Source organism: Chrysemys picta, chromosome 23 (genome assembly GCF_011386835.1).
Source record: "Chrysemys picta bellii isolate R12L10 chromosome 23, ASM1138683v2, whole genome shotgun sequence".
Classification (NCBI taxonomy): Eukaryota; Metazoa; Chordata; order Testudines; family Emydidae; genus Chrysemys; species Chrysemys picta.
The window spans coordinates 662,225-688,443 of NC_088813.1; the positions used below are offsets into that span (position 1 = coordinate 662,225).

Here is a 26,219-nt window from a genome sequence, read left to right on the forward strand (position 1 = left end):
TTGGGTCTGCCCAGTGCTTAAAGACAGAGCTGACTGGACTCAGCTGGAAGTCCTGGTTTCTTCTCAGTGATCCCTCGAGCTGAAAACATTGTGGAGCCGGTTTGCGTGGGCACCATAGAGCTGGTGCTGTGGTGAAAGACAGTACAGGGGGGAGCAGCAGCGAGGTTCCCCCTAGCCAGGGAAGTCACTAAGAGCTGGACTTACTCCGGGCTGGAGGCCCCTCACAGCATGGCATCGCAGCGCCGGGCAGAGACGGCAGCATGGAGCAGCAGCGGTGCAGAGCAGAGGCAGAGGCATCCCTGGCCCACCCCTTCTCTCCCTGGGGCAGGAGGCGAACCCCCCGGAACTCTCAAACTCTGCTGAGCTGGGCCCGTAAACCGGGTAAGGGGACAGCAGAGGGAAAATGGGAGGGGTGTGCCAAAGGGACATTCCTCCATTGGACTCTCTCATCCCAAGCTGGGAAACTGAGGCAAGGGGCTGCTGCCCAATGGATTGTAGAGCGGGCGTTTCACTCACAGTTCACATACTGCTGAGTCACTCTTGTGGTGGTTTCCCCAGTTCATGCTGAGTTTCTTTCTCCTCTAAATAAAAGTTCTCGTGTGTTAGACTCAGACTCAGTGCTCGCGACGGGGGAAAAGCTACCTGTTAGGGGCCTGCTGGTCAGTTTCCCAGATTTCTGGGAGGGACGCTCCAGCTGGTTCTGCTTTGCAATGCTAAGAGGAGCCCCGAGATCCTGATTCTCGTCCTTGTCGCTGCCAATACCACCTGGCACAAGCGTTACACCCCCATGGCGGTCTGCACAACCCCCGTTCCTGCCATCTCCTCTGGCTTGATCCTCTCCATTTAGTGCGTCCTTCGTCTGGAAGGCCGATGATACGGTAATGCCGCAGAGTCCCACTGAGAAATTAAATCCCTGGCTCACACCTGCCCGGCTTCAGAAACGTTGGCGTTCTCGGCGAGGAGGGAGGGAGCCCACGAAATCTGGTATCTGCGGTAAATAAAGGATGGGGCTCCCTCCCTGCCCACAGGCCAGGCTGGAGGCCAGCGGTTGAGAAAGCAAGATAAGCTGGGTGTGGAGTGGCGTTTTCCCCATAAAGGCATGGAGCCCCGACTCTGGTTTCTGATGTGGAAGTGGGACGCTTCAGGGTGCTAACTCGTCCGCTCACCTGCAGCCTCGGGATGGGTGAGTTTTATTGAAATGCCCAGTATTTCACACAGCCTGGAGATGTAGGGCCAGAGCCTGGTGGTGGGCACCAGAGCCCCAGGCGGTGTGGGCACGTGGGGGTGGTGCAGTGGCAGGGTATGCTATGTGGCCCCTGTGGGACACCATGTGCCCTGAGTGCCCATGCACAGGAAGGAACGTGCCCAGACAGACGCAGTAACTACCGCATAGAGAGGGGCAGCCTGCACTCCTCTCAGTGTCGTCCCTCAGCCCGGGCAGGTGCACAATGGGGAGGGGAGCCCTGGTGCATCCTCTGCTTTCCCGACTCTGCCTGGCCGAGGCACAAGGGATGGGGGCGCAGTGAGGTACATGCTGCTTTTCCTTTGAAACGGAGCAGCATTTCCCCCCGCAAGTGCATGCTGCAGCATGAGCCTGGCTAGCTAGGAGTCTGGCAGTACCTCCTGGTGGGTAAAGAGTGCCCCCGGGGCCATGGGGTACCAGGAGCCTGGCGGGGATCCCCTGCCCAGCGCTCTGCTGGACCCTAGGCAGGAATCCTCCCTCCCTGCCCCAGGTACCTTTGGGCATTGGGGCCAAAGTACTTTAGAACACAAAGGAACTAGCATAAACCATGTTTTAAAAATGGGGAAACTGAGGTATGGTGCAGTGTAATGAGTTTTCCAAGGTCACAGGTCGAACTCAGGCCCTCTGTGTCTTAGACTATTAGAGTGTGTGAACGGCTGCTAGCTGGCAGCGTCCCCGCTCCTCTGGGGCGTCAGGAGAAGGGGAGGCGTGTTTTCAAGGATGAGTGACTCCAGATTGTTATTTCACTTCAGTTCCAAACATTGTAGTTCTGGCTTGTCAGACTCACTGAAATCCTTCTCCTTTAAAGCTTTAACCCTTTGCCTCCCATGGGGTTAAGCCTCTCTCTTCCCTCTCACAAGGATACCTGAGATTGCTGGCAGCGTGTCACAGTTACTTGGGCTGTGACATTGTCTGAAGAATTTGGGGTCCAGGCAGCTCCAAAAAGAAGGTGTTTCCAATGCAATCTGTCTGGGGATCATGTCTGCAGGGCCGGTTTTAGCGCCAAGAGGGCCCCGCGCTGCAGCTGTCCGCCCCGCCCCCAGCTCACTTCCCCCTCCTCCCCTCCCCTGAACGCTCCGCCCCCTCCCCTCTCTGATTCGCGGGAAGTCTGAAAAGAAGCAGGGGCGGGCTGGCAGCACAAGGTAAGTTGGGGTGGTGGGGGCGCGAGAAGGGCTCCGGGGAGGCGCGGCCCGTTCCCGCAGGCCCCAGCGGCTCTGGCCCGGCTTGGCTACAGCCCGGCCCCCGCGGCTCGGGTCGGCTCCGGCCCGGCCCGGTCCCGGCGGCGCGGCTCCCGCGGAATGGCTCGGGTCTCCCCCCGTCCCCCCCGCGGCGCGGCTCGGGTCTCCCCGTCCCCCCCGCGGCGCGGCGCGGTGCGGCTCGGGTCTCCCCCCTTCCCCCCCGCGGCGCGGTGCGGCACGGCTCGGGTCTCCCCCCGTCCCTCCCCCGCGGCGCGGCTCGGGTCTCCCCCCGCCCCCCCCCCCCCGCGGTGCGGCGCGGCTCGGGTCTCCCCCCGCCCCCCCCCCCCCGCGGCGCGGCTCGGGTCTCCCCCCGTCCCCCGACCCCGCCCCGCTCTTGCTAAAGCCGGCCCTGCATGTCTGGGCAAAGTGTTTCCATTGCAGCAGTGTGTTTCGGTGTGTCGTTTACACGGTGTTCTCTCTCTCTCTAATTCATTTGCACGTTTGTATCACGGTCACTTGTGGGAAGTATCAGAGGGGTAGCCGTGTTAGTCTGAATCTGTAAAAAGTAACAGAGGGTCCTGTGGCACCTTTAAGACTAACAGTATAAGTCACTTGTGGGGTTAGTTGTGGACTTTCTAACTTTGCAACACCACATGTGTAAGCAGAGTCAGGATGAGCTCTACCCTGACATCTGGTGGTGAATTATGGCAAGTGTGGAAAAGAACTCCAGGGGCTGATCTTGTTTGCATAGGCACACCCACTCGCCTGGCATGAAACAACAGCAACTCAAAGTGGTTACTTTGGCTGGTGTGGGATCCCCAGTTTCTCTATTATTGGGGCAGGAAGAATAAAGTTTTGTTACCCTGATTCTGTGAATCAAGGCCAGTGGAACTGTTGTATGACAGAAGGACTGAGGGAGTCCTTCACCATTACCTAAGTAGCACTTGCTTGACAAGGGGCATGGGTTACAAAACACAGTGAATGGAGAGAGGATGGGGATAGGTATTTGTACCTGATGGGATGGGCCCCTCTCTGAGGTTTTGAAACACCAATTGCACTATCCCCTCTCTCTCCACTGTTGAATATCAGAGCTAAATTTGATTCTATTAGAAGGCTAGTTACCGACTGCTGAGCTGAATTCACTTTGGGCCAATGGTGCACTAGCACTGGGGCTCCCCTACTACCATGAGCTGAAATCGCTAAGAGCTGAAATCACTAAAGAGCTGAGATCTCTGAGGCTGTGTTGGCTAGTGGGGGAGCCTGAAGCTATATTGCTAAGCGGCTGGCGGAGCAGCGAGCAGAGTGGAGCCTTGCGAGTGGAGCGGAGTGGCTGGAGGAGCAGCTAGCAGAGCGGAGCCTTGTGGGAGCGGCCCAAGGGACGGCTGAAGTGGAGCAGAGCTGAGCGGCTCACAGGTCGGTGAGCAGAGTGGAGCAGCTGCCAGAGCATTTCGTGGGATGGCGGGAGCAGCTCACGGGGCAGCTGGTGGAGTGGAGCGGCTCGTGGTGAAGGCTGCGGCAGAACCCCGTCGGCCTCGGATCACGGAAGGTGCCCCTTAACACCCTGCATGCCTCCCCTGAACTCTGGGGCTGCACTGCCCAGGGACAGAGACTTTGGTGGGTTGTTGGACTTTTGGGACTTTGGTGAACCTTGGGTTGCTGGTTTCAAGAACCCAAGGGAAAGGACACAGCCCAACTTGCTGGGGTGGGTTTTTTTTGCTCATGGTTTGTGTGATGGATCCTGTTTGTGGTGTTTTTTCCAATTTAATGCTGATGTCATTTACCTCATGTTATTAAACATTTTCTGTTACACTCAGACTCCGTGCTTGTGAGAGGGGAAGTATTACCTCTTAGGGGCGCCTAGGGGGTGGTATGTAATTGTCCCAGGTCACTGGGTGGGGGCTCGAGCCGGTTTTGCATTGTGTTATTGAAACGGAACCCCTAGATACAGAACCCGGCCCTTGTTGCTGCCAACTTAGATGGGCAGAGGGGTTACACATGAATACAATGATGGCTGACAGAATGCACTTTGACACACACACACACCCCCTGCCCGGCCCGCCCCACCCCATCCCACAAAAAGCTGCCATTTTGCAACTGTCATGGGCCGGCAGTAGCTATAATCAAACTTGGGACCTCTGGAGCTTCACACATGAGCCTCTGCTGTAGGGTTCTCAACCTATTTACCATTGGGGGCTGCATATGCCGTGCTCTGCGTTATGTGGGCTGTAGCTACACAAGATGTAATACCAGGGCCGTGATAGATATACCTGGGCGGGGGGTGAATGAGCCGGTTTCTGTCCCAGAGTCTGGATTGCTCTGGGCTGCTGATCCCGGCAAGGTCATTGTGAATCCCTGTGCTAAGTGCTGAAGGTGGCCTGGGAAAAGCATGTGTGGGGAGGGGGAGGGGTGTCTATGTTAATCCCGGCTGAAATAAATGGCCATGCCCTTGCTAGGGCAGCGCTTACAGTGCACCCCTCAGGGACCCGGCTCCATTTTGAACTCTTTGGCCAGGACTGTGGCCCCTGGCGACTCTGCCCACTTTAAGCCTGGGCTGAGCTGGGCCCACAGAACAGCTGCAGTGTCAGCAGCGTGTCCCCTTCTGGGCTGCTGGGCTGCAGTGCAGGGGGCAGCATGCCTGGCGTGGGGCACACAGCAGCTCTGTGCCCTGGGCCCCTCTCACCTGGCGCTCATCTGAGGGGGGCAGAGCCCTGCCGGAGGCTGCCCAGCTGCTGTCTCTGTGTGGGTGAGCGGGCACTGCCCTCCGGCTGGTGGTAGTGACTGTGGACGGGGGGAGCTGGGACAGAGGGGGTTGCTCCGAGCAGCACTCCCCTTGCAGCGGTGCAGCGCGGGGAGAGAGGAGGCAGCTCCTTCCCCACCACAGGGAGCGCTCCAGCCAGCCCTGACCCGCCCGGGACCCGGGAGTCAGGCAATCGGACCCGCAATCTTTGAATGGTTTTTACCATGCAGCTGGGTCCCTGCTGTGTGCTAATCAGGCCGGCTGCAGAGACGGAGACAGTGGCCGGGCCGGAGGAGAGGTGAATGGTGGGCTTCACCCCGTCTCCAGAGACATGGGCCCACCCCCCCCCGCCATGCTGACCCCCTTTGAATATCCAGCCATGTCCTGCGGTGCCTACCTGGGAGCTGAGCTCTTCTGAAAATCTGGCCCAGTAGTTGAGCCCTCTGAAAACTCTGGCCTTAGCGTCTAAGGGTAACATTTTCAAGAGTGGCTAAGTCACTTAAGTGCCTAAATCCCAGTGACTTCTAGTTGGATTTAGGCACTTGTGAAACTCTCTCCTGGTCTCATGTCCAGCGGTTTCTGTCCCCTGCAGGGTTCCAGTCCAGCTCTCTCGTGTTTCTGTCTGTGCTGTCCATGATGGCGCTCCTTTGCGTAGCCCCCGTGCAGGGCAACGGGGCCCTGGCCCACAAGAAGGTCGAGAGGGGTGAGTAGAGAACCCGTCGGAGAGCTTCTATCATCTGCCATATCCGAGATCAGGGCATCGTGGGCCTGATTCTGCTCCTCTCCCCCATGCCGGGGTCACCCCTAGATCCACTTATCCACTGAATGCACCTTCCAGCCCCCCCGCCAGCTCTGGGCCCAAAGAAACGCTGAGTTCTCCGAAGGGATCGCAAGGCCGGCCTGCGCTAGTGAGCCCACTACTCCCATTCGCAGGCCTCCAGCGCCTGGGAATGGGCCAGCCGGGGTGGGGGAGGTGCTGCTTGACTGGCTGTTTGCTTTACACAGCTTCGTTATCCCTTTCTCCGGTAACGGCTGCCAAGCTCCCGGCAGTGACTGAAGAGCGCTGGTGCCAACCGCAGGGCAGCGTGTGGGAACCAGGCACCCCCCCCAAATTGGTTGGGAGTTCTACCCTTCAATCTCACCAACTCCTATACTAGGGCTAGCCCCGTCTAACAGCTGGGGATCTCTCGCTCATGCCTAGAAGCCTTGCCCCAGAGTCCAGGTAGCAGGGAGAGCCAGTTCCTCCTTGTCAGGGGTTTTCATTCCCTTCTCCCCACACCTCCAGCGGCTCTGGGAGCTGCTCAGGGGCTTGCCCAGGCAGGTCAGGGGCCGAACCAGCTCCAGAGGTGGCCCTGAGCCCCTGCCCCCGCAGTGCTCAGCAGCTCCTCCCCCTCGGCTCAGCTATGGGGGAGGGGCACACAGGGGGATTGTCTGGGGGGTAGGGGAGCTGGGGAGGGTTCAGGCTCGAGGGAGGACCCTGGGGAAGGGAGGGGCAGTATAACCACAGTGCTCTCATTCTACCAGGATAGTTCGGGACAATTTCCGCCCCAAAGACAAGCCCCTCAATAGGATGTCTGGAATTTTCAAAGGCGCCACAGGGCGTTGGGTGCCTAAATCCCACTGAATTCCAATCACAGTCGGGTGTCAAACTCCCTTAGGCTCTTTGAAAACTCCCATTTAAATTGTCACCGATGGGTTTCATAATTAACATTCGCTGAGATGGATCTGGCAGCGTCTCCCCCACCCTCCCCAAACGATTTCTTCAGCAGTACGGACTCAGGAAGGATACAGAGCCTTGGTTTACACTTGATTCATCTCCTCAAGGTTTCTTCAAAACCAGCAGAGCAAGAAACTATTCTTATTTTATTTTATTGGTAAAATGAAAGTGTAAGATCTGGAGCGGGATTCTGTGGCCAGGAATGGCCGGGGCGGATTCTGTGGCTGTAGTATTGTGAAATACACAGGACCTGCCTCTAAAACCCAGCCTCCAGTTACCCCAGGCTGATTTGATCGAGCTAGCTAGCGCTCACTCCCCCCCCCCACCTGTCCCCTTAACCTGATGTTCGTGGCATTTCAGGGTTCCCCAAAGACTGCAGCAACATTCCCAGGGACAGCCCCAGCGGGGTCCATGTCATCCAGCCGGCAGGCTCTCCCCCTCGAGTGGTGTGGTGTGACATGGACACCGAAGGCAAAGGCTGGACCATTGTCCAAAGAAATTCTTACAACACAGAGATCACCTGGAAGGAGTCCTGGACCACCTACAAGTATGGCTTTGGGAACGTGCAGCAGGATTACTGGCTGGGCAACGAGTACCTGTCCCTGCTCACGCGGCAGAACACCTACAAGGTCCGCTTTGTGGTGGAGGACAAATCCAACAACACCCGATACACAGAGTACGACATCTTCAGTGTCGAGGATGAGCCGAGCGGGTACCCGCTGAGGCTGGGCAGGTACTCTGGGGACGGCGAGGACTATCTCACCACCTACCACTCCGGCCTGGGGGGCATACATGACAACATGAAGTTCAGCACGACTGACAAGGATCAGGACCAGACCAGTGGGAATTGCGCAAGTAGCTATGGAGGCTAGTGGTACGACAAGTGTCAGAACGTCCTGCTCAATGGGAAAGGCTACATCTACTGGGCAGGGTTCTGTAAGAGTGGGGAGTGCAAGTCTTCCCTCATCTTGGTTAAGCCAACAGACGTGTGCTGGGTCCGGAAGGAGGAGCCCATCCTCCTTGGGAGCCCGCGCCGCTGAGAAGGGGAGACAATATTAGATCAGACACGGAGCGCCATCCCCCACCTAATTAGTGCAGTCCCTGCAATGCCTCCACTCTGCTCACTCCCTTCCTGTTGGCTTCTACATGGTAAATCCCCTGGAATAAATGCTGAGAGCCGACCCCGCCGGTGCGTTCGAATGACACAAAGAGTGTGATTGGTGTGTATAACTGGACCCCCGCTTCCACTCTGCCTCGCTGGAAGCCATGTCACTCACTACAACTTTAGACCCACATTTACCTCTGCTTCTCCCAGCCCTGCCACTGCCCCTTGGCATTAGTGATCAATGAATCATGACACTGGATTTCTAGCAACTGTAATTGAGCATTTAAATGGGGGATGACTCAAAGCCAGGACTTTACATCTGAATCCTGCATGTATTAGCAGTGGTGAGTTTGGGTTCAAAAACCTGGCCTCTGTGTTTTTAATAAATATGGTTATTACATGAGAACACATTGCAACAGTAATTAATTGCTGTTAAACCATTGAGATTAGATAGACGTGCAACGAAACCACACAATAAAGATATTGGTATCCCTCTTCAACCCAAGGGGCTAGTCAAAGTTTGGCGCCCTGGGGATGTTCCAGTGGGGAGCAGAAATTGGCAATGGAGTCTGGTAATTTTTTGATGTCTTTTTTCAGAGTAGCAGCCGTGTTAGTCTGTATCCGCAAAAAGAAGAACAGGAGTACTTGTGGCACCTTAGAGACTAACAAATTTATTAGAGCATAAGCTTTCATGACTCCAACGAGAGACTGCTGAGCTAGAATTGATATGCAAACTAGACACAATCAACTCCGGTTTGAATAAGGACTGGGAATGGCTGAGCCATTACAAACATTTAATCTATCTCCCCTTGTAAGTATTCTCACACTTCTTATCAAACTGTCTGTACTGGGATAGCTTGATTATCACTTCAAAAGTTTTTTTTTCTTCTCTTAATTAATTGGCCTCTCAGAGTTGGTAAGACAACTCCCACCTGTTTATGCTCTCTGTATGTGTGTATATATATATCTCCTCAATATATGTTCCATTCTATATGCATCCAAAGAAGTGGGCTGTAGTCCACGAAAGCTTATGCTCTAATAAATTTGTTAGTCTGTAAGGTGCCACAAGTACTCCTGTTCTTCTTTTTATTAGCCATTATACTATTTACCAGCGATGGCTCGCTGTTCCTTTGACTAAAATCATGTTATCCCATTAAACCATTCCCTCCATAAACTTATCTAGCTTAATCTTAAAACCAGACATGTCCTTCGCCCCCACCGTTTCTCTCGGAAGGCTGTTCCAATATTTCACCCCTCTGACGGTCAGAAACCTTCGTCATTTTCAAGCCTAAACTTCTCCACGGCCAGTTTATATCCATTCGTTCTCGTGTCCACATTAGTACTGAGCTGGAATAATTCCTCTCCCTCCCTGGTATTTATTCCTCTGATATATTTAAAGAGAGCAATCATATCTCCCCTCAGCCTTCGTTTGGTCAGGCTAAACAACCCGAGCTCCTCGAGTCTCCTTTCATACGACAGGTTTTCCATTCCTCTGATCATCCTAGTGGCCCTTCTCTGTACCCGTTCCAGTTTGAGTTCATCTTTTTTAAACATGGGAGACCAGAACTGCACACAGTACTCCAAATGAGGTCTCACCAGTGCCTTGTACAACGGAAGCAGCACCTCCTTATCCCTACTAGATATACCTCGCCTAATGCATTGGCTTTTTTCACCGCCACGTCACATTGTCGACTCATAGTCATCCTGCGGTCTACAAGGACCCCGAGGTCTTTCTCCTCCTCCGTTACTTCTAACCGTTGTGTCCCCAGCTTGTATCTAAAATTGTTGTTAGTCATCCCTAAATGCATCACCTTACACTTTTCACTATTAAATTTCATCCTATTTCTGATACTCCAATTCACAAGGTCATTCAAGTCTCTCTGCAGAATATCCCGATCCTCCTTCGAATTGGCAATACCTCCCAGCTTTGTGTCATCCGCAAACTTTATCAGCCCACTCCTACAATTGGTTCTGAGGTCAGTAATAAATAGATTAAATAAAATGGGTCCCAAAACCGAACCTTGAGGAACTCCACTGGTGACCTCCCTCCAACCTGATAGTTCACCCTTCAATATGACCCGCTGCAGTCTCCCCATTAACCAGTTCCTTATCCACCTCTGGATTTTCATATCGATCCCCATCTTTTCCAATTTAACCAATAATTGCTCGTGCGGTACAGTATCAAACGCTTTACTGAAATCAAGGTATATTAGGTCCACCGCATTTCCCTTATCTAATAAGTCTGTTACTTTCTCAAAGAAGGAGATCAGATTGGTTTGGCACGATCTGCCTTTGGTAAAACCATGTTGTAATTTGTCGCAATTGCCATTGACCTCAAGGTCCTCAACTACTTTCTCTTTCAGAATTTTCTCCAGGACCTTGCACACTACAGATGTTAAACTGACAGGCCTGTAGTTACCCGGGTCACTTTTTTTCCCTTTCTTGAAAATAGGAACCACATTAGCTATTCTCCAGTCCAACGGAACAACCCCCGAGTTTACAGATTCATTAAAAATTATTGCTAAGGGGCCTGCTATTTCTCGCGCCAATTCCTTCAATATTCTCGGATGAAGATCATCTGGTCCGCCCGACTTAGTCCCATTAAGGTGTTCAAGTTTGGTTTCTACCTCGGATATGGTAATCCCCCCTCCTGTATCCCCCTCTGTCACGCTGCTAATATTCCTAATCCCTTCATTGGCCTCATTGAACACCAATGCAAAATATTCGTTTAGATATTGTGCCATGCCTAGATTATCCTTAATCTCCTCTCCAGCTATAGTCTTCAGCGGTCCCACTTCTTCTTTCTTTGCTTTCTTCCTATTTATATGGCGGTAAAACCTCTTACTATTGCTTTTAATTCCCCTCGCAAGGTCCAACTCTACACGGCTTTTGTTCTTTCTCACTCCATCTCTACATGCTCTGACCTCACTAAGGTAAGTTTCCTTACTGATCCCTCCCCTCTTCCACTCTTTGTACGCTTTCTGTTTTTTCCTAATCGCCCCTTTGAGACGGTCGCTCATCCAGCTCGGTCTAAATCTCTTGCTTACTAACCTTTTTCCCTTTTTCGGGATACAAGCCTCCGACAGCTCATGCAGCTTTAACTTCTCGCATCTGAAGAAGTGAGGTTCTTACCCACGAAAGCTTATGCTCCCAATACTTCTGTTAGTCTCTAAGGTGCCACAGGACCCTCTGTTGCTTTTTACAGATTCAGACTAACACGGCTACCCCTCTGATACTTGTCATAGGGAGACATGTCTCATGTAATCGTGCTTGAAAAGACATTAGGATGCTCTGCTAATGCTTTGGCAGGGATCAGTTAGTGAGAAATACAAAAAATGTGAAAATCCATTCCTGACTTGTGTCGGAGACGCCTTTCTGAAAAAAGTTTCCATTACTACCACTTGGATGGACTACGGGACATTTGGTTGAGATTGCTATGTGAGAAAGACGACATAATGGAAATACATTGCTGAACTGTGCTGGAGAGAAATTTATCAAGGAATCTGCATTTGAAAACCATTACAATATAGTGTTAAAGGGTTGGTAGTGATCGGTTTGTGAGCAAGAAGAGTAAAAATGAGAAACACATTCCTGATCAGTGTTAGGACCCATTTCTCATGGAATCATGCTTCAAAGGCACCTAGGCTGCTCTGCTAGTGGTTTAAAAGAGATCGCTGCATGAGAAATACAGGAAATGAGAATTATATATAGGGTACGTCTATCCTTACCTCCGGGTCCGGCGGTAAGCAATCGATCATCTGGGATCGATCCCGGAAGTGCTCGCCGAAGACTCCGGTACTCCTGCTCGGCGAGAGGAGTACGTGGAGTCGACGGGGGAGCCAGCCTGCCACGTATGGACCCGCAGTAAGTTCGAACTAAGATAGTTCGACTTCAGCTACGTTAATAATTAGCTGAAGTTGCATATCTTTGTTCGAAGTGGGGGGTTAGTGTGGCCCAGCCCATAGTGACAAAATCCTCAAGGAATACTGCTTCAAGAACTGTTACGATACTCGCATTTGACGGAGATCGGTAAGTGAGCAATACGAATATCAGGTATTTATTCCTACTCTTCGCTAGGCAGTAATTTCTCTATGACTCTTCCTCTGAAAGCCAGAAGGAATAGCTCCTGCCTCTTTGAAAGACCTCGGTTCATGAGAAATACAAAAAAATGTGAAAATCCATTCCTGAGCTGTGCTAGAGATGCCTTTCTCAAAAATCTTCGTTTACTACCACTTGGATGGACTACGGAACATGAAGACGAAATAATGGAAATACAGAAAATGAGAATTATGTCCGTGATCTCAGCTATGGAGAAGTTTCTCATGGAATCCTGCTTCGAAAGCCATTGGGATGCATTTCTAAATGTTTGGAACCGATCACTTTCAAACCAGTAGCAGAGCATCCTAATGGCTTTTCAACAAAGATTCCATAGGGAAAGTTGTCCCTAGCACAGATCAGTAATGTAGGTCTCAGTTTCTGTATTCTCAGAAACGTTTATTAAGCATACAATAGTAAAGCAGCTAGCATATGCTCACATAAACACACACACAGACTCATTGCACTGTTCCACCAGTCAATGTTATAGTTACCAGTCTGTAGCTTGGACGAATCTTTTGGCCAGTTAGATTGGTCATGAGTGGGAGAGCGGGGTCCTGTCAGTCGCGCTCCGATGCTCCGAAGTTGTGGCAACACGAACCCAAAGCCCCTCAGCTCTTGCCTATCTTTTATAGCAACAAATCCTCATGTAAGCTTATGAACTTTCCTATGTCATGCTTGAATCATTAATCACAAAGTAGTTGTTTCCGCAGTTTCGCTTTCATCATCAGCATTTTGTTTTCACAGCTATTCTCCGTTCCTTATCTTGTCTCTTGTTCTTGATGTAGGACGAATGTCTTTGTACTTTAGGGTTGTCAAGCTCGCACTCTCGTCCAGCCATCAGAGTCTCAGGATGATGGTGCTGGCATCTTGTTTCTTCATGCCCCCTTTTGTAATTTACTGCAACTCATCGCCCTGGGGTCCCACCAAGAGCCTTCAGTCCCAGATGCCCCAGAGTGAAGGGAAACCATGAGTGTGGGCAGGAGGAAAATTATTGTGTAGAGAGACACTGGAGCTCAGGTGTTAGCTATCCACCAATTCCTAGTGGACCCCAAATTCACTGACCCAGAGGCCCAAGTAACGGTGCAACCCTTTAAGGCCAACTCTTTTAACCTGCCTACAGCCAAGTTGCCTGTCCAGTAGAAGGGCTGGTCAGGAATATGGACTTTTGTGGTCCATGATGATTATCCCATTCCCATGCTGCTGGGAGAAGACTTAGTCAACCATGCGAGGCTAACGAAAAGGGTGTGGATGGTTTCCTGCAGCCACACTAAATGGGCCTCCACACCTAACACCATTCCTGAGCCTCCTACAAGAGCCCAGTCTGTGACCCCAGATACCACAGGCCCAGGGATCCAGCCAGAGGTGGTGGAAACAGACCCCAGACCAGAGTCTATGACAGCGGTTGTAGATCCAGTTCCTGGGTCCCAGCCAGAACCAGCCCAAGGATAGGAACTGGCGGAGCAGTCGGCATCACAGCCCGTGCTTGCAACCGCACCACAGTCAGGGAAGCCAGCACCAAAGGGCGCCACAGAGCCTGCACCTGCAGCAGCAACTCAACCTGTGCAAGAGGCTCAACCGGAGCCTGAGATACCACCTAGTGCACCAGCGGAGAGCGGTTCACAGTCAACAGAGACACCCCCATCACCTGCATCACTTTCAGTGGGACCAAGCCCAAGTCCACAACCCAGCGAGGAGCTGATGTCTCCAGCATCAAGGGAGCAGTTCCAGGCAGAGCAGGAAGGAGATGAAAGCCTCAAGGGAGCTTGGACGGTGGCACAGAGTGACCCACCACCTCTCAGCTCTTCTAATAGGTCCCGGTTTGTTGTAGATGGAGGACTTTTATACAAGGACACCCTTTCTGGTGGGCACCAGGAGGACTGGCATCCTCAGAGACAGTTGGTAGTTCCAACTAAGTACTGGGTAAAGCTCTTGAGCTTAGCCCATGATCACCCTTGTGGCAATGCTGGGGTGAACAGGACCAAAGACCATTTGGGGAAGTCATTCACTGGGAGGGAATGGGCAAGGACGTTTCTACCTACGTGCAGTCTTGTGAGATGTGCCAAAGGGTGGGGAAACCCCAAGACCAGGGTCAAGGCCCCTCTCCAGCCACTCCCCATAATTGAGGTTCCATTTCAGCATGTAGCTGTGGATTTTCTAAGATTTTCTAAGAAGACACCCAGAGGAAAGCTGTACATACTGACTTTCATGGATTTTGCCACCCAATGGCCTAAGCAACACCAGAGCTAAAAGCTTGTGCCAGGTATTGGCCGACATTTTTGCCAGGGTAGGTTGGCCCTCCATTTTTACCGATTCGGGAACTAATTTCCTTGGAGGGACCATGAAACGTCTTTGGGAAGCTTATGGGGTGAACCACTTGGTTACCACCCCTTACCACTTCAAACGAATGACCTAGTGGAGAAGTTTAATGTGACTTTGGTGGCCATGATATGTAAATTCATGAATGAGCACTCCAATGATTGGGACCTAATGTTGCAGTTGTTGCTATTTGCCTACAGGGCTATACCACATCCCAGTTTGGGGTTGTCACCCTTTGAACTTGTTTATGGCCATGAAGTTAGGGGGCCATTACAGGTGGTGAAGCAGCAATGGGAGGGGGTTACATCTTCCCTAAGAACTAACATTTTGGACTTTGTAACCAACCTACAAAACACCCTCAAAGACTCTCTAACCCTTGCTCAAGAAAAGCTACAGGAGGCTCAGCAAGAGCAAAAGGCCCAGGCAGATAAACATACCAGAGAGCGTTCCTTCAAAGTAGGAGACCAACTCAAGGTCCTGAAAGCGCTCCCTGCCAATAAGACGGAAGCGACGTGGGATGGGCCATTTACGGTCCGAAAATGCCTGGGAGCTGTTAATTACCTCATAGCGTTCCCAGACCCTACCCTAAAACCTAAAGTGTTCCATGTTAATTCTCTAAAGCCCTTTTATTCCCGCAAAATCAAGACTTTCCAGTTTACAGCTCAGACGAGAGACAACGCTGAGTGGCCTGAAGGAGTCTACTATGAAGGGAAAAGCAATGGTGGCGTGGAAGAGGTGAGCCTTTCCATGACACTCGGGCATAAGCAGCGATAGCAGATCCAGCAGCTGTGTACCAGCTTTGAACCAATGTTTTCAGCCACCCCAGGAAGGACAGAACAGGCATACCACTCCATTGACACAGGTGATGCTCACCCAATTAGAGCCCAACCCTACTGGATGGCTCCTCAAGCCAAAACCGCAATAGAAAAGTAGATCAAGGACATGTTACAGATGGGTGTAATCCACCTCTCTGAGAGTGCCTGGGCCTCTCCAGTGGTTCTGGTTCCCAAACCAGATGGGGAAATCCACTTTTGTACAGACTACCATAAGCTAAATGCTGTAACTTGCCCAGAGAACTATCCAATGCCACGCACAGATGAGCCCAGTTTATCTCCACCTTAGATTTAACTAAGGGGTACTGGCAAGTGCCGTTAGATGACCCAGCCAAGGAAAGGTCAGCCTTCACCACACATGCCGGGCTGTACAAATTTAATGTGCTCCCTTTCGGACTGCGAAATGCACCCGCTATCTTCCAGAGACTTGTAGATAACCTTCTGGCTGGATCTGGGGAATTTGCAGTCCCCTATCTTGACGATGTGGCCATATTCTCAGATCCATGGGCCGAAAACCTGGAATGCCTCCAAGCTGTCTTCCAGTGCGTAAGGGAGGCAAGACTAACAGTTATGGATAAAAAGTGTCAGATAGAGGGTGACATACCTTGGACACCAGGTGGGTCAAGGAACTATCAACCCCCTACAGGCTAAAGTAAATGCTATCCAACATTGGCCTGTCCCAAAGTCAAAGAAGCGGGTCCAATCCTTCTTAGGTTTGGCCGGATATTACAGGCAATTTGTAACACACTACAGCCAAACTGCCACCTCACTGACAGACATAACCAGGAAGAAAAAGCCAAATGTAGTTCAGCGGTTTGAGGAGTGTCAAAAAGCCTTTAACCAGCTTAAGGCAGCCCTTATGGCTGACCCTGTACTAAGGGCCCCGGACTTCGACCAACCTTTCATCGTAACCACAGAGCGTGGTGTAAGAGCAGTTTTAATGCAGTAAGGACCAGATCAACAATTCCATCCTGTCGGGTTTCTCAGCAAAAAACTTTCTGAGAGGGAAAGCCACTGGTCAGTCTCAGAAAAGGAATGTTATGCCATTGTGTATGTTCTAGAGAAGCTACATCCATATATTTTGAGGACAGCGTTTCCACCTGCAGACTGATCATGCTGCACTGAAGTGGCTTCACACCATCAAAGAGACTAACAAGAAACTTTTTCGGTGGAGTTTAGCTCTTCAAGACTTTGATTTTGAAATACAACACATTTCAGGAGCCTCTAACAAAGTGGCTCCCAGGAGAGTTTCCCAGAATCAACTGGTAAAAACTGTCCATGTATTCTAAATCATTGTAGTCCTTGAAATGTGGAAAATATTGTTTAGTCCTTCATGTAATTAGTAGTCAAATTAGAGGTGCGTGTATCTTATTAACTTTGTTTTCCTAAACCTCCGGGAAGAAATCACAGCCGGTGTGAACCCGACCTGGACCAGGCTGGCCAGCACCATCTGTGATTTGGGGGGGCGTGTGTTAAATGAGAGGGGGGTAGGACCCTTTTATGGACACTGAAGCCCGTCAGTTAGCTATAAAAATCCTTCTCAGTAGCTGTTCTCTATTTGATTTACCTGTAAAGGGTTAAGAAGTCTCACTGAAATGCTTAGGTAAGAGGAAGTGAGTTGGGCACCTGGCCAAAAGAGCTAATGGGAAGACTAGCAACTTTTAAAATTGAGAAAAAACTTCCCCTTTGTCTGTGTTGTTGTTGTTCCTTGGGCTGCAGAGACACAGAGAGCAGCAGGGTATGCTGTAAAGCTTGGGCCAGGTATGAAAAATCATCATTATCATACCTAGAAATCAGTCATTTAGAACCACAGATATGTAAGTAGAACAGAAAATGTTTAGTTTAAACGGAATCAGGTTTATCTCTTTATTTTGAGCTTGTGGATTCCTCTGTGCTAAACACAGGTGTTTTTGTAATGTTTAAACTGGATCCCAAGAAAGCCATTCTCAGTGCTTAATCTTTGCAGTTGCTCTTTTAATATCTAGCAACATCCTGATTTTCTTTCTTTCTTTCATAAAATTTACCTTTTTTAAGAACAAGATTGGATTTCTGTGTCTTAAGAAGTCTGTGCACATGTTTTTCAGTTAGCTGGTGGCAACAGCTGATTTCTTTTTCTTTTCCTTCTCTCAGCTCTTCCCCAGAGTGAGGGTGAAAGAGCTTGGGGGTACCCCACAGGAAGGAATTCCCAAGTGTGCCTTCTTGGGTTTGGGTGGTGGCAACATTTACCAACCCAAGGCCAGCGGGATCTGTAACCTTGGGAGTTTAATACAAGCCTGGAGTGGCCAGTATTACTTTTTAGAGTCCTTGTGGACCCCCACCTTCTGCACTCGAAGTGGGGAATCAGCCTTGACAGCATCCCAGGTGTTTCCCATTAGCCTGGCTCCCCAGACCAGGAGAGACCGACCCAGGGCTGTATCCAAACCCCAGGGATACTAAAGCCCACAGTGACTGTACTGCAGCATAGGGCAAACTTCACAGGCCCCAGAGCCTTGGTACCTCCTCTCCCCGCAAGAGGAGGAGACTAACCAAAAATAATTCCCAGAAATGATGTAAACAGCCGAGTGACTTGCAAAAGCAAAGAAAATACAGGGGTTAGGTCATTGTCCTCCTGTGCTTAGATCAGGGGCTGGAGCCAGGACTCCTGGGTTCTATCCCCAGCTGTGGGAGAGGAGTGGGCTCTAGTCAGGGGGGCTGGGAGCCAGGAATCCTGGGTTCTATCCCTATATTTGCTTCTTCCATGGCAAATCACTGGCCTCTTTTTGTGCCTCTCTCCCCATCCCCAAACTGGGGGCAAATGATGCTGTAGAAGTGCCAGGGATTATTGTGTTATCCTCACCCCAAAGGGAGAGGGGGGGGATGGACTTAATTCATAAAGTGCTTAAAGTTCCTAGCCTGACAGACAAGTTACTGAGCTCCATAAAGGAGTCGCGGGAAGATCTCAGGCCTGGGTGCCGCGGGGGTCAGACTAGATGAGTTGGCGGTGCAGGGGCGCTGCTGGGACAACGTGGGTAGTGGTGGGGGGGGGGGCTGAGAGCCACTGACCCGAACTGTAACCCCATCATCTAACCAACCACTCCCAGCCAGGGGGTGTTGGGTCCAGCACCTATGGGTGCTGCACACGCTGACAATCCCGTCGCACCCCCATGATGCTCCCAGGCTGTTGGGAAATCCCCGGTTCCAGGTGCTGCCCAGGCTGTTTCATTCCCAGCGTCTCAGGGCAGGGTGGGGATTCCAGACACAATTCCTGTGTGCAGAGCTCAGGCTAATGGTTAGTGAGAGGAAGTAAATAACCCTCCCAGATAGACCAGGGTTAAATGAAGGGAAAAGGCTTCTTGGAGCTCTGACCTTTAATGGCTCCCAGAAGGTTCTTCACGCTGTGTTTAACCCCAGTGCCTGGAAGTCCTGAGTGTGACTTGTCTTTGGCTACATACAGCTAAGTTGTGTCAGCACCAGTCTAGTTGCACCCATAGTCAGCAATGGCAATGGGTCATATCTCTAGTGGAAGTAGGTTGTTAGATGTATGGAGATATATCTATCTCATAGAGCTGGAAGAGACCTTGAAAGATCATTGAGTCCAGTCCCCGGTCTTCACTAGCAGGACCAAGTGCTGTCCCTGACAGTTTTTTTTTTTTTTTATGAGCCCCAGATGCCTAAATGGATCCCTTAAGGATTGAACTCACAACCCTGGGTTTAGCAGGCCAATGCTCAAACCACTGAGCTATCCTTCCCCTTTGGGCAGAGATGTTAACCCCCTCTGTCTCTGGCGTTGTGTTGGCGCCCCAGGGTGGGGGCAGAGTTTGGAGAACCCGGGATCTGTGCATTAATCAGGTCTTAGTTTGGATGTGAGCTCCCGTTGCAGAGCACAGAACAGCTGCTGCGTTTGTGCTGTTAGGATCTCCCGTAACTGCCAGATAAAGAGCTTCCGGATCCCAACAGGGTGGGGTGAGAAGAAGGAAAGGCACGTCATGCTTTTCCTTGCATGGACTTGCATCTTCCTTGTTCCCCATGAGGCTGCAGCTCAGACCCTGGGGAGCTCAGCAGCCCGTGTTGAGCTGGGTGAGGCTATGGGGTGAGTTTTGTTTGGAGTGGTTTAAGGCACATTGGTGCCCTTGTGTCACCTCAGTAACAGGCTTGGTTTGACCTAAACAGGGTTAGGCCTGCGCAGCTTGGCCCTGCAGGGTCATAGAACCATGGAAGATTAGGGTTGGAAGAGTCCTCAGAGGTTATCTAGTCCAACCCCCTGCTTAAAGCAGGACCAACTCCAACTAAATCATCCCAGCAAGGGTTTTGTCAACCTGGGCCTTAAAAACCTCTAAGGAAGGAGATTCCACCAGCTCCCTAGGTAACCCATTCCAGTGCTTCACCACACTCTTAATGAAATAGTTCTTCCTAATATCCAACTTAGATCTCCCCCACTGCAACTTGAAACCATTACTCCTTGTTCTGTCATCTGCCAACAGAACAGCCAAGCTCCCCTTTGGACCCCCCCTTCTGGTAGTTGAAGGTTGCTATCAAATCCTCCCTCACTCTTCTACAGACTACATAAGCCCAGTTCTCTCAGCCTCTCCTTGTAAGTCATGTGCTCCAGCTCCCTAGTCATTTTTGTTGCCCTCCACTGGTCTCTTTCCAATTTGTCCACATCCTTTCTGTAGTGGGGGGCCCAAAACTGGATGCAATACTGCAGATTTGGCCTCACCAGTGCCAAATAGAGGGGAATAATCTCTTCCCTCGATCTGCTGGCAATGCTTCTACTAATGCAGCCCAATATGCCTTTAGCCTTCTTCGCAACAAGGGCACACTGCTGACTCATATTCAGTTTCTCGTCCACTGTAATCTCCAGGTCCTTTTCTGCAGAACTGTGGCTTAGCCAGTCGGTCCCAGGGCCAGCTCTAACTTTTTTGCCGCCCCATGCAAAAAAAAAAAAAGCAGCGCTGCTCCGCTGAAACAACCCCCCCCCCGAGCGCCGCCCTGCCCTGCCGAAACAATTCCCCGAACGCCGCCCTACCCCGCTGAAACAACCCCCCTGAACGCCGCCCTACCCCGCCGAAACAATGCCCCAGAGCGCTGCCATGCCCCGTCGAAACAACCCCCCGAGCGCCGCCCTGCCCCATTGAAACAAAAAACTTCGAGCACCACCCTGCCGAACCAAAAAACCCAAAAAACCCTGAGTGCTGCCCCGCCACCCAAAGATGGCCGCCCCTTACAAGGTGCCGCCCCAAGCACATGCTTGGTCGGCTGGTGCCTGGAGCCGGCCCTGGTCGGTCCCCAGCCTGTAGCGATGCATGCGATTCTTCCATCCTAAGTGCAGGACTCTTGTTGAATCTCATCAGATTTCTTTTGGCCCAGTCCTCCAATTTGTCTAGGTCACTCTGGATCCTATCCCTACCCTCCAGCACATCTACCTCTCCTGATAGCTTAGTGTCATCTGCAAACTTTCTGAGGGTGCAATCCATCCCATCATCCAGATCATTAATAAAGATGCTTAACAAAACTGGCTCCAGGACCGACCCCTGGGGTACTTTGCTTGATACCGGTTGTCAACTAGACATCAAGCTGTTGATCACTATCCATTGAGCCCAACGACGTAGCCAGCTTTCTATCCACCTTATAGTCTGTTCATTCAATCCATACGTCTTTAACTTGCTGGCAAGAATACTGTGGGAGACCGTATCAAAAGCTTTGCTAAAGTCATGATATATATATATATATTTCCCCATATCCAGAGAGCCAGTTATCTCATCATAGAAGGCAATCAGGTTGGTCAGGCATGACTTGCCATTGGTGAATCCATGTTGACTGTTCCTGATCACATTCGTCTCCTCCAAGTGCTTCAAAATGGATTCCTTGAGGATCTGCTCCATGATTTTTCCAGGGACTGAGGTGAGGTCCATAGTTCCCCATATTCTCCTTCTTCCCCTTTTTAAAGATGGACACTATATTTACCTTTTCCCAATCATCCGGCACCTCCATCGATGGCCATGAATTTTCAAAGATAATGGCCAATGACTCTGCAATCACATCAACCAACTCTCTCAGCACCCTTGGATGCATTAGCTCCGACTTCATGGACTTGTGATGTCAGCTTTTCCAAATAGTCCTTAACCTGTTCTTTTCACCACTGAGGGCTGCTCACCTCCTCCCCATACTGTGTTGCCCAGTGCAGTAGTCTGGGAGCTGACCTTGTCTGTGAAGATCGAGGCAGAAAAAGCCTTGAGTACTTCAGCTTTTTCCTCATGATCTGTCACTAGATTGCCTCCCCCATTCAGTAAGGGTCCCACACTTACCCTGACCACCTTCTTGTTGCTCACATACCTGTAGAAACTCTTCTTGATACCCTTCACATCCCTTGCTAGCTGCAACTCCAGTTGTGCTTTGGCCTTCCTGATTACATCCCTGCATGCTCGAGCAGTATTTTTATACTCCTCCCTAGTCATCTGTCCAAGTTTACACTTCTTGTAAGCTTCCTTTTTGTATTTAAGTTCACCGAAGATTTTCACCTTTAAGCCAAGCTGGTCACCTGCCATATTTGACATGCTTTCTGCACATCGGGATGGTTTGTTCCTGTGTTCTTCTTCAAAATACAGCCAGCTCTCCTGGACCCCTTTCCCCCTCATATTAACCTCTCAGGGGATCCTGTCCATCAGTTCCCCGAGGGAGTCTAAATCTGCTTTTCTGAAATCCAGGGTCCGTATTCTGCTGCTCTCCTTTCTTCCTTTTGTCAGGTTCCTGAACTCGAACATCTCATGGTCACTGCTGCTCAGGTTGCCACCCACTTCTACTTCCTCTACCAATTCTTCCTTGTTGGTGAGCAGGTCAAGAGGAGCACGGCCCCTGGATTGTCTGTGCACTGCTGTATTGCTCTCCCAGCACGTGTCAGGGTGATTGAAGTCCCCCATGAGAACCAGGGCTGTGACCAGGAAACTTGTTAGCTGAAGCTTTCTTCAGACAGCTACCTCATCCTCCTGGTCTGATGGTCTATAGCAGATGCCCACCACGACATCACCCTTGTTGCTCTCTCCTCTAAACGCACCCTAACGATGCTCAACAGGCTTTCCAATAGAGAACGGAAAGTTACAGCCAAGTCCATCTGGGTCTGTCCAGAACCTAGAACTTTCTCTTTTGTCCCAGTCCAGAAGCTTCTCCTCCCTCCAACAGCCCACACTTAGCCCCCAGGGGCCCCTCTTTAGTCTTTTGTTCTTGTTCCTGCCAAACATTGTCACCTGGCCTCGTCCTCAGCTCTTTGTTTTCCAGCTGGTCACAGCTGGCTGGCTTCCTGCAGAGGATGGGTCATCATGGTAATTAGTTGCAAGATGCCAAATGTCTGGGCAGTTGTCTTCTGGGACTCCCCATCAGCTTAGGGCCCAGACCCTGGGGAGTCCCAGAAGACAACTGCCCAGACATTTGTCTGGCATCAGTCACACCTGGATCTCTGCAGAGCCATTAATCTTTCCCCCCACCTTGTTAACCATGCAGCTCATAGTGGAAACCAAGGCACACACAATATTCATTCTAAAACATGGGGAGAGGTGGCTGATGGGTGATGCGGAGAGAGACCTGGTGATGGTCGGAGAAGGGGAATCAGCACCGGAGAGCTCAGAGAGCAGGGCTTGGTGAACACAAGTCCAGTGCATGGCTCTTTTGGAGAGTGGGGGAGCTGACCCAGGGCGGCCAGGTGAGTGCAGAGGGGAGGATGAGGAGATGGAGAGCAGAGGGTCGGATAGGCCATCGACTTGGAAGCTGAAGTTACCAAGGATGAGTGTGGGAGGCTGGAAGGGAGAGCCAGTTGTGGGGATCAGAAAGGGTGTGTGTAACTCCCCTGAGCAGTGTCTGATGTCAGTGGGATGCTCACCGGAGTGAAGGGATCAGGGGTTCAGTCTCTGCAGCACCAGGCCCTTTGTCTGGGAGCCATTGCCCTTCCCCATCCCCTGCTTTGGCCCTGATCCTGCCTGTGGATCTGTTGGGGGAACCCAACTGTAGGGACGGGTGATCAGCCAGTGAGCTCCATGGGGCAGGGCCCGTGCAGTGACTGGAACAAGAGGGGGACTGGTCCCTACAGGGGACCTAGGTGCAGCCACAGCGTGAATAAGTTAAGTCCGAAGCAGACTGCGAAGAGTTACAAAGGGATCTCACAAAACTGGGTGACTGAGCAACAAAATGGCAGATGAAATTCAGTGTGGATAAATGCAAAGTAATGCACATTGGAAAACATAATCCCAACTATACATATCAAATGATGGGGTCTAAATTAGTTGTTACCACTCAAGAAAGAGCTTTTGGAGTCATTGTGGATAGTTCTATGAAAACATGCACTCAATGTGCAGCGGCAGTCAAAAAAACGAACAGAATGTTAGGAATCATTAGGAAAGGGATAGATAAGAAAAGATCATATTGCCTCTATATAAATCCATGGGATGCCTACATCATGGATACTGTGTGCAGATGTGGTCACCCTATTGGAAAAAAAAGCTCTATTGGAACTGGAAAAGGTACAGCAAAAGGCAACAAAGATGATATGGGGTATAGAACAGCGTCCACAGGAGGAGAGATTAATAAAACTGGAACACACTGAGTGATGGGGAATCCCAATATCGACAGCCCCAAGTGTTCAGACATCATGAGTCAGGCCCCAGAAATCCTGAGTTTAGCTTAAATATCGTAAGTATTTTGGGAATAATATTGGAGGTTATTTTTATTTGCCATCTGGTTTGAGCCTTTAGGGGACACATTTCCGGGGTTTTCCTTGCTCCTAGAAGGACTAGAAGTTACTGCTGTAAGAAAAGAGCTGAGACTCTCCTCTAATCCCATGAGTCCAGGAACTGGGGATTTAATAAAACTCCCCGCTATCGTGAGATGCACAGCAAAGTCACAAGAGCAGGCAGTGCTGCATTCACCCCAGCCTTGGGGAGAAGCTGCTCAACGGTGTGCCTCCTTCATTGTTCACTTTGTCTTATTTCCCAGGTTTATCTAAGGTTAGATTTCCCAGTGCTGAGAGAGGGGCTCCGATCGCCTGCCCCTAAGCCTGTGCTGGGGAGCTCCTTTTCTGTCCCCACCGACCCTCCTGCCCCTCCTGCCCTCCTCCCCCCATTTGCCCCCTCCTCGCAGTCCTGGGGCTGCCAGCTCGCCGCAGTCCTGCACCTTGGCCACCAACAGTGTTCCCCTCTCTAGCTGTATCTGTCCCCAACACGCACATGGGGGAATTTGGGGTCTGGTCCCTCTGAGACCCCATCGGTGCCCCCACCCTGCTCATCCCTGTGGAGTGCAGCACAGAGGAGAAGAGGGGTGGGTGGGGAGGCCTGACCCACCCCACTCTTCTCGGGCGCCTGGCTTGGGATCTCTGCGTGTTCTGTGACCAGCAGCCCTGCACCTCTCAAGAGTCTCAGTGGTTCTCTCGTTACTCCATCCCTTTTCCCCAGAGTTGTTTTCTCTTTTTGACTTTAGTTGATTGGTATAACTACTTAGTTGGGCTCTTGTAGCAGAGTTTCTTCTGGTCCTGCAACTGGGCATGCCTCGGTCTCTGGGCTTCAAATCTGGTGCTTCCTGCGGCAAGCCCATGCCTTTGAGCAACCTGCACTCTAGCTGTCTAAAGTGCTTGGGTGAGACTCCTATTGCGGATCGCTGTCAGCTCTGCCACCAGTTCAATCCACATATGAAAAAGGACAGGGAGGCCAGGCTGAAGTCCCTCCTGATGGAAGTGGTGCTCAGACCTGCTTTAGAGCGACAGTCAAACTTGGCACTGTGTATCTCAGTGTTGGTACGAAGAGCTGCTGCAGAGAGTCAACAGAGGTATAGGGGGGAAAACGTCTAAATCGTGTAGATTCTGGGAGGTGATTTCTGTGTTTTTTACAGGCATTTCCCCAATAGATTGAAGATTAGGAACATTTTTCCCATGGTGAAGTTGATGTGTATTGCATGTTTTGTGAAAACAGAAAACAGAACAAACTCATGACAGAAAAATTTAATCCATTACACATGAAGGATGAGTTTTGCTAATAGCAGATATGACTGACTAAAAATCCAACACAAACGGTGAATCAATGGGAATAATGTCATAAAAGGATGACATATCCCCTCTGGCTTGGGTAACAAATGAAGTAGCTGCCCATTGGTTCTCAGACAACCAATCAGAAAGTATCTTTTCTCTGTCTGCACTGAGGTTATAAAAGGCTGCAGGCTCAGACAGGGTCAGCATACTACTGTGGTGATTTCGAGAGGTGGCTTAGCCAAGCCAGACTTTGTCAGGCCAGTCATAATCAGGCCAGACCAGGAAGAAATCAAAGAAGGCAAAATAAGAGAGAGAAAACCAAGGGAGCAGAGCCAGGAACAGAAGGAAAGAGAGTCAGGCAAGCCAAGCAAAGAAAGACACAGGCAAGTGGAGCCAAGCAAGGAAACATCCACTGAAGCCAAGCAAGTCAAGAAAAAAGCTAGGCAGGCCAATTCCGGAATAAAGACTCAGGTAAACCAAGCAGAGAAAACAAAAGAAAGCCAAGAAAGTCAAGCCAAGTGTTGCTGGAACACTAGAAGTCTGCAACATGTCTGAGACTGCGTCTGAGTCTGAGTCTGAGTCTGAGCACTCTGGTGAGACCTCAACCGCAAAAGACCCTAAGGCCAAAATCACCCGTTCCTCCCGGGCTGGGCTGCAGTTCTCTGTCAGTCGCATAGACAGATCGCTCCGCAAAGGACAATTTGCAGACCGTATTGGAGCTGGAGCCCCAGTATATGTGGCCGCGGTGCTTCAATAAGTGACTCATGAGATTGTGGATATTGCTGGGGAAGTCGCTGCACGCAGCAAGAAGCGTCGGATTTCCCCACGGCACTTGCAGCTGGCCATTCACAGCGACTCAGAGCTCAAGAAACTGCTGGGAGGTGTCACCATCTCTCAGGGCGGAGTCCTGCACTTAAATCAGCCTGTGGTTTTACCTTCCAAGAAGAGGAATGGCAGGAGAGCCATCAAGAGAAGGATTGCCCCTTCTCCTGGCCCTGTTAAGTGAGAAC

The 26,219-nt window shown here is 50.9% G+C and overlaps 1 protein-coding gene across 2 annotated transcripts; it reads left to right on the forward strand.

Annotated features, from left to right (window-relative positions):
- Window positions 1-764: 764 nt before the first annotated feature.
- Window positions 765-9,511, forward strand: LOC135977244 (fibrinogen-like protein 1-like protein). 2 transcript variants are annotated; one of them, XM_065577007.1, is made up of 3 exons: window positions 765-1,183; window positions 5,751-5,861; window positions 7,236-9,511. In XM_065577007.1, exons 1-3 carry the CDS (start codon window positions 1,180-1,182, stop codon window positions 7,745-7,747), a joined length of 627 nt encoding a protein of 208 aa, XP_065433079.1. In that variant the 5' UTR covers window positions 765-1,179; the 3' UTR covers window positions 7,748-9,511. The 2 variants fall into 2 exon arrangements, with proteins under 2 accessions (XP_065433079.1, XP_065433080.1); XM_065577008.1 differs by lacking the exon at window positions 765-1,183 and adding an exon at window positions 2,088-2,385.
- Window positions 9,512-26,219: the final 16,708 nt, after the last annotated feature.

Coding starts and splice junctions, on each gene's coding strand:
- LOC135977244 (XM_065577007.1), top strand. Junction 5,862..7,235: donor CCACAAGAAGGTCGAGAGGG/GTGAGTAGAGAA, acceptor GTGGCATTTCAG/GGTTCCCCAAAGACTGCAGC.